This window comes from Maylandia zebra, linkage group LG5 (assembly GCF_041146795.1).
Source record: "Maylandia zebra isolate NMK-2024a linkage group LG5, Mzebra_GT3a, whole genome shotgun sequence".
Classification (NCBI taxonomy): Eukaryota; Metazoa; Chordata; class Actinopteri; order Cichliformes; family Cichlidae; genus Maylandia; species Maylandia zebra.
The window spans coordinates 42,733,186-42,740,423 of NC_135171.1; the positions used below are offsets into that span (position 1 = coordinate 42,733,186).

At 46.8% G+C, this 7,238-nt stretch overlaps 1 protein-coding gene across 1 annotated transcript; it reads left to right on the plus strand.

Annotated features, from left to right (window-relative positions):
• The first annotated feature begins 644 nt into the window (after window positions 1–644).
• Window positions 645–6,198, plus strand: ctsa (cathepsin A). The gene is made up of 14 exons (XM_076884404.1): window positions 645–771; window positions 1,936–2,102; window positions 2,173–2,284; window positions 2,363–2,413; window positions 2,488–2,574; window positions 2,652–2,807; window positions 4,100–4,276; window positions 4,369–4,460; window positions 4,566–4,644; window positions 4,720–4,868; window positions 4,953–5,028; window positions 5,182–5,271; window positions 5,357–5,458; window positions 5,851–6,198. Exons 2-14 carry the CDS (start codon window positions 1,936–1,938, stop codon window positions 5,932–5,934), a joined length of 1,422 nt encoding a protein of 473 aa, XP_076740519.1. The 5' UTR covers window positions 645–771; the 3' UTR covers window positions 5,935–6,198.
• The last annotated feature ends 1,040 nt before the right edge of the window (window positions 6,199–7,238 follow it).

A 7,238-nucleotide genomic window follows, 5' to 3' on the forward strand; every position in this document is an offset into this window, starting at 1 on the left:
TACGGGCTTGTAAGTATCTAAAGAAGTGAGTCTTTGGGATTCCAAAATCTTTAGATAATGTTTCAAAGGATAAAAATGACCCTTTAACAAACAGATCAGAGAAGCAGATAATTCCTCTGCTGTACCAAACCTTGAACCCTGCATCGCTCAGAGCTGGTAAAAAAGATTTGATGCAACAGGGGAGCAGACACTGAAACCAGACATTGAGAGAGTTCTTAACCACAGGATCTTTAAAATTAACATTGTGACTGACTGGTAGACTTGAACACATTATTGCAACAGGGGATATAGTGAGATGACCGTCTAGCTCCATAGTGGACCAAGGCGGCCCTCTGCCCTCCCTAAAAGCCTGCATCTAGGTGGATATTGTCACAATATTGGCAGCCCAATAATAATACATAAAGTTTGGTAGGGCCAGGCCGCCTTCCGACTTAGAACACTGTAACAGGGATTTACGGACTCTTGGAAGGTTTTTGTTGTTATTCTGCACTTTTAACACCCCTCTGGTGCTCTTTCTGTTGTTTTGAATGTTCTTCTACTGTTTTATCCTCTTCGAGAGTCTGTATTCGTATTGTTCTTAATCGTTAATTTAAAAAAAGGTTATCCTAAAAAACCCTACAAATAAAGTTTGAAAAAAAAAAAAACCGAGGGGAGGGAGGGGTCATGTGACCTGCCGCTGTCATATGACCTGCTGTTTTCCTTCACCGTGGCGTGTCCAATTTATTTGCAGAGCAGGAGCCCAGGTGAAGCAGGTGGACGCGTAGAGAAGAGGTGAGTGAAAGAGGAAGGTCTCCATTCAGAGGTCCGTTTGGATTCTGTCTGATTTAAGACGTTAAAGTTGATGCTGCGCGTGATAGTCCCCGTTTCCGGGTTTAAAATGTGTGTGTGTGTGTGTGAGAGAGAGAGAGAGTATCAGGGCGCGCACACACACTGCCTTCTGTTTCATGACAGTTAACGAGTACTCTGAGAAACTGATCGCTTTCTGATCGATAATCGAGCTGATTGTGAGTCGAAAACGTTTCGTGTTGAAACTGAAACCCGTTTCCGGTCGCTGAACAGTTATTCTGACACGAACTGCGTGTTTCTGCCAAACTCCGTTCAAAAAACTGCAAATGTAAATTTTCTTGGCGCATGCTCAGTCACGTCCGAAAGTAAAACGTCCAGATGAACAGAATCAACTTTTCAACCAAATCGTAACTTTTCGTTCATTCAGCGGGAAAGTAATCACGTGACTTCTGATCGATCCCCAATCAGAAAGTCTCGTGATCAGTCCGCGAACACAAACCTCACTTCCTGCTGAAATCACGTGTTTCGTGGCCGTCAGAGGAACCCACCAGTCTTCATTTAAATTTCTGCCTAATTTAACGTGTGCGTGTGAGATCCTGCTGTGCTGTGTTTTACAGGTTTACCTCAGAGAACGGGTGAACTTTGAACTTTGCGTTTTAAGTTCGCTTTCTTAAAATCAGGGTTGGATGTAATAAAACTGAGTGATGAAAAACCCTTTTAAAACTTTAACATCATCACTGAGGTTTAATTTCTAGTTTGTTTCCTTTCTGAAAGGCTGATGCTGAGGACAGCCTCCTGCTTTTTTTTTATTTAGTTTTACTTTCTTTTTGTTTTGTTTGGATTTTTTAGGGTTATTTATTTTATTTTCTGGCAGGGCTCCGACAGCTCTGTGAAATCACATTTGATCAGTTTTGTTTCTGGTGATCTGTCCGTGATAACCTGCTCAAAGTCAGTAAAACTGACAGTAGAGCTAATCAGTAACGTCCTGCAGGAGAGATGACATCATTTGTGCTGTGTGTCATGTGATCGTGTGACAAAAGTGAAAGGAACACGTGGACGTCAGCTGCTGGACGTTACCTCAGTATTATAAAGGTGAAATCTCAGGAGGAGCATTTTTATTGGATGTTTTTACTTCCTATCTGCTATCAGATGCAGCTGCTGCTGTTGTCATGTTACTTCCTGTCCGCATGGCTCGGCGTGGAAGCGGCCCCAGCGGCCGACGAGATCACGTACCTGCCAGGTCTGCAGAAACAGCCGAGCTTCAAGCAGTACTCTGGATACCTGAGTGTGGCTGACGGCAAACACCTGCACTACTGGTCAGTACCTGAGACACGCCTGAAGACACGCCTCACCTGACCGTCAGCTGACCACTTCTTCTGTTCTCAGGTTCGTTGAGTCGCAGAACAAACCGTCCTCGGACCCGCTGGTGCTGTGGCTGAATGGTGGCCCCGGCTGCAGCTCGCTGGACGGACTGCTGACCGAACATGGACCCTTCCTGGTAGGTGAACTCTGCCCACCTGACCCCTACAGGTATACTGTGACTCCACACCTGACCTCTGACCTTTTGTCATTTCAGATCCAGAGCGACGGTGCGACGCTGGAGTACAACCCGTATGCCTGGAACAAGGTATGCTGTCATGTGACTTTTGTTGAGGTCGCACGGCTGAGGTCAAAGCTGATTGGTCGACTATCTGTGTGCAGATTACCAACATGTTGTACCTGGAGTCCCCAGTAGGAGTCGGCTTCTCTTATTCGGACGATCAGAAATACGCCACCAATGACACAGAGGTCAGTGACCCTCAGTGACTCAGCTGCCGGTTGGCTGCCCGGAGGTCAGGTGTTCAGCTTTTTCTTTTTCTTTGCAGGTGTCGATGAACAACTACCTGGCCCTGAAGGAGTTCTTCCGCCTGTTTCCAGAGTACAGCAAGAATGAGCTCTTCCTGACCGGAGAGAGCTACGGAGGAATCTACATCCCCACGCTCGCTGAGAGAGTGATGGAGGACGCCAGCCTCAACCTGCAGGTAATGACGCACCTGACACACAGCAGGTAACAGTTCTGAAGTTAACTTCAGTAACTGCTTCCTCCAAACCATCAACGTGTCTTTTAGACCCCATTCCTACAAAACTGCTCAAAGAAGTCCTGCCATTAATTAATGCTTCGATCTTAAATATGATCAACCTATCTCTAATAATTAGCTATGTACCACAGGCCTTCAAGCTGGCTGTAGTTAAACCTTTACTCAAAAAGCATCTCTAGACCCAGCAGTCTTAGCTAATTATAGGCCAATCTCCAACCTTCCTTTATATCAAACATCCTTGAAAGAGTAGTTGTCAAACAGCTAACAGATCATCTGCAGAGGTTTATTTGAAGAGTTTCAGTCAGGTTTCAGAGCTCATCACAGCACAGAAACTGCTTTAGTGAAGGTTACAAATGATCTTCTTATGGCCTCTGACAGTGGACTCATCTCTGTGCTTGTCCTGCTAGACCTCAGTGCAGCGTTCGATACTGTCGACCATAATATCCTATTAGAGTGATTAGAACATGCTGTAGGTGTTACAGGTACTGCACTGCAGTGGTTTGTATCATACCTGATGCACCTGTGAAAATGGCTTTCCAAAGACTGCACAGCGTTACTGCTTCCACTGGGGGGGGGGCGGGAAATGGGGGGGGGGGAATGTATGTATGTGCGTGTGCGCGTGTGCGTGTGCGCGCGTGCGTGCGAGCTCTGAGGTTTGAAATGAGCTTCTGTGCAGTGTGGGTTAGAGACATGTCACTGGAGAGCAACTCGGAGTAGAGCTGCTACCTCCACATGAAAACGAGGCAGGCGAGGTGATGCGGACCCAGGACACGATGGAGAGATCACTCTCTCGGCTGGTCTTTGAACGCCTCAATGTTGCTCAGGTGGGTTGGAGGAGGTGGCCAAGGTGTGGGAGGTCTGGGCTTCTCTGCTCAGGCTGCTGCTCCAAACCTGGATAAAGCCTCCACCTTTCCATTCAGTGTTATTATTGTTATTAGTAGCAGTCTTCTTTACAGATCACAGAAAAACTCACTCAAAGCATTAAAAAGATCTGTTCTTACCTGAGTTTGTGGTGACACTGTTCACTTTGAACGTGCTTCCTGTGGTGACATCATTAGAAAACACTACAGACAGGTGTACCTGTGACGTGCTGCTTTTAGACCATGTGATCAATGGGTGTCCCACCTGAGCTGCAGACAGGTGTACCTGTGGTAAAAACAGGCGTGTCATATTCAGGCTGTGGAAACATCAGCAGCCTCCTCATGCCTGCCTCACCCGACTCACCTGTGGTGCAGGGCATCGCCGTGGGGAATGGAATGTCGAGCTACGAGATGAACGACAACTCTCTGGTGTACTTCGCCTACTACCACGGCCTGCTTGGCAGCCACCTGTGGGCGGAGCTTCAGACCTACTGCTGCAGCAACGGGAAATGCAACTTCTATGACAACCCGAACCAGAACTGCATGGACAGCGTGAGTACGACCCGGTTCACCTGCGGTGCACCCGACGTCTACCTGTAGGCTCTCTGGTTTTATGTCTCAGGTGTTGCCCGTTTCCTCTGCAGGTGGGGGAGGTTCAGACCATCGTCTACAGTTCAGGTTTGAACATATACAACCTGTACGCTTCCTGCCCAGGTGGAGTCCCGCAGAGACTCAGGTGAGCTGTGGCCTTTTAACGTTCGGCCTGTGATCTTTTTTTTGTCCGTGAGCTCACCTGCAGCACGTATGGCGCTCAAACAGGTGTGTTCCTGTTTGTTGTCAGTGTCGAGCGAGGTCAGCTGGTGATCCGAGATCTGGGAAACTCGTTCATTCACCATCAGTGGAACCGGCTGTGGATGCAGGTGAGTTCAGGTCACCCGATGATCCAAACAGTATCTATAAAGCGCTCACCTGAACAGGTGGTTCTCTCACTTTAGAAAGTCAAAAGTCTGGCGGCGCTGCTCCCGTCTGTCCGCCTGGACCCTCCCTGCACCAACTCCACCCCTTCCAACCTGTACCTGAACAACCCGCTGGTCAGAAAAGCCCTCCACATCAGCCCCAAAGCTCTGGACTGGGTCATCTGCAGGTAACACAGGCACACACTTGACCTCTGTTTCACCTGTCCACCTCACCTGTGCTGACTCACTGACTCTCCGCTCTGTGCTCGCAGCTCTGAGGTGAACCGGAACTACGGTCGGCTCTACATGGATGTCAGGAAACAGTACCTGAAGCTGCTCGGCGCTCTAGTCAGTGAAGCTCCGCCCATTTTATTTATTTATTTATTTATTTTTAATTTAAATTTTCCCCCAGTGTAAATGTTTCCAGCCTTTAACAGGACTCACCTGTTTCACCTGTCTAATATGGACTGGAAGGTGTTGACGGTTGTGTTCTCTGTGCAGAAGTATCGCATCCTCGTGTATAATGGCGACGTGGACATGGCGTGCAACTTCATGGGCGACGAGTGGTTTGTGGAGTCTCTGCAGCAGCAGGTGGAGTTCAGATCTTATTGAGTTTTCCTCTGCAAAGTAACCTGATCTATAAGCTGACTCTCAGGTGTGCTTACCTGTGTCTCAGGTGCAAGTCCAGAGGCGTCCGTGGATCTACGAAGATGTGGACGGTCAGCAAGTCGGCGGCTTCGTCAAAGAGTTTGATAACATTGTCTTCCTCACCGTGAAGGTAAACGCCACCATCATCATCCTCACTGACTGTGTGATGTCATGTTTTGGGGCGGGGTTCTGTTTCAAGTCAGCTGTTTTCTTTCATCATCGGACCACTTAAGGTTTCTACAGTATCTTTATTTATGAAGAAGAAACAAACAAAAATGTCTCGTTTGGTGTAAATCTGCTTTAATATTTCAGTTTGTTTTTAAACGTCGTCAAATCAAATTGTCTTTGTAAATGAAGAAAATGGCACATGGTAAGTGTAGTCTGACACTTACTGCACTTCACAGAAAAGCCACCAGATGGCAGAAACGGCCAGCGTTTCCTCCGCCTCGGGGCGTTTCCGTGTGAACACCTCAAGCCTGATTTCTGGCGACTGTTCTGACCTGTGCCGCTGTCTTCCCGCAGGGTTCAGGTCACATGGTTCCAACAGACAAACCAGCTGCTGCCTTCACCATGTTCACCAGATTCATCAAGAAGCTGCCCTACTGACCTCTGACCCCTGACCTGTCAGGCTTCTAATCTGATTTATTTTTCTCACACTGTCAACAAATCATCACGTCTCTCCTCTGTGTTGCTTTGCAACCACGTTCCAGACCTCAGCCAATCATGTCACTCCTCTGGACCAGCTTGTCACCTGGTCATCTTCTTGGTTGCCATGGAAACGAGCACTGCCACCACTCTTTTCTTTTTATTGTAAATGAGAAAGTTGCTGCTTGTTTGATTTAAAGGGAAATAAAAACTGATTTTTAACGAGCTTCGTCTCTCATGTCGTCTCTAAATGGCGTCCAGCATCTCCCAGCGCACGCAGGACACCCTGACTGCTGTGACCAAAAATTTCCCACGTGTGGGACTAATAAAGGTTCATCTTATGTTTAACTGGACAGACTCCACCCCCTTCCACCACCATCTTGGGTCCTCTGCAGCGTGACATGAGCTGCACATCGAGCAGCCTGTTAAACATGCAGACGTTTTTCCAGTTTGAAGAAGAAAAACTGAGAATGCACAAAATCATAAAACATCTTTTGTCTCGTTTCCTCTGTCACCTCCAGCTCCACCTGTTTCCTTTTTATGTACAAACGGGGGCGTGGCCGAGTGCAGGTAGAGCCTGTCTTTAGTGAGAACAAACAATTTCTCAGTGATTTTTGTAATAATGCTGCAGTACTGTATTTGATCAGCGGCAGGAACTCTCTGAGAACACGACTGTGTGACACCTGGATCCAAAGGCACAGAGGAAACGTGGAGCTGTTTAAATGTGTAGAGTAGAATATATAAGAAAGTCTGCGCCCTGTTTGACCAGCAAGGGGCAGACTGAACTCAGAGGCTGTCCAACAGTCAGAACAGGTGAGCTGTTTCTAAAAGGCTGAACCATCAGGGTTCCTGCAGTGTCCTCACAGGCTCAGTGATTCTGCCTGTAAACATGAGGTCGCTGGCTTATTTTGATATGCATGTATTTATCTTACACATAAAACAAATGTTTGTCATAATTTTGGTTAAATGTAAAGTTCAGGTTTAAATAATTCAGGGTAATAATAATAATCAATTTTATTTATGAGCGCCTTTCAAGTCACCGAAGGACACTTTACAATAAGAAGACAATGGCAAGATAAGAACAATAAAACAAAGCACAAGATAAAACAAACAGTGGATTCACAGTGAATATGCATATTTGAACAGATGAGTTTTGAGTTGGTTGGTGTTCAATGTGTCTGATGATTAGCGCTGAGCTTTTCCTTGTGTTGACATGATCCTGCTGTTTATAAGAATTTCCTTTTGCTCTCTCACCTGATGGACTT

Bases quoted from the DNA above. Each gene is read 5' to 3' on its own strand.
- ctsa (XM_076884404.1), top strand. From the start codon at position 1,936: ATGCAGCTGCTGCTGTTGTCATGTTACTTCCTGTCCGCATGGCTCGGC. The intron at 4,461-4,565 runs GTGAGCTGTGGC...GTTTGTTGTCAG, and splicing joins GGAGTCCCGCAGAGACTCAG to TGTCGAGCGAGGTCAGCTGG. The intron at 5,029-5,181 runs GTCAGTGAAGCT...TTCTCTGTGCAG, and splicing joins TGAAGCTGCTCGGCGCTCTA to AAGTATCGCATCCTCGTGTA.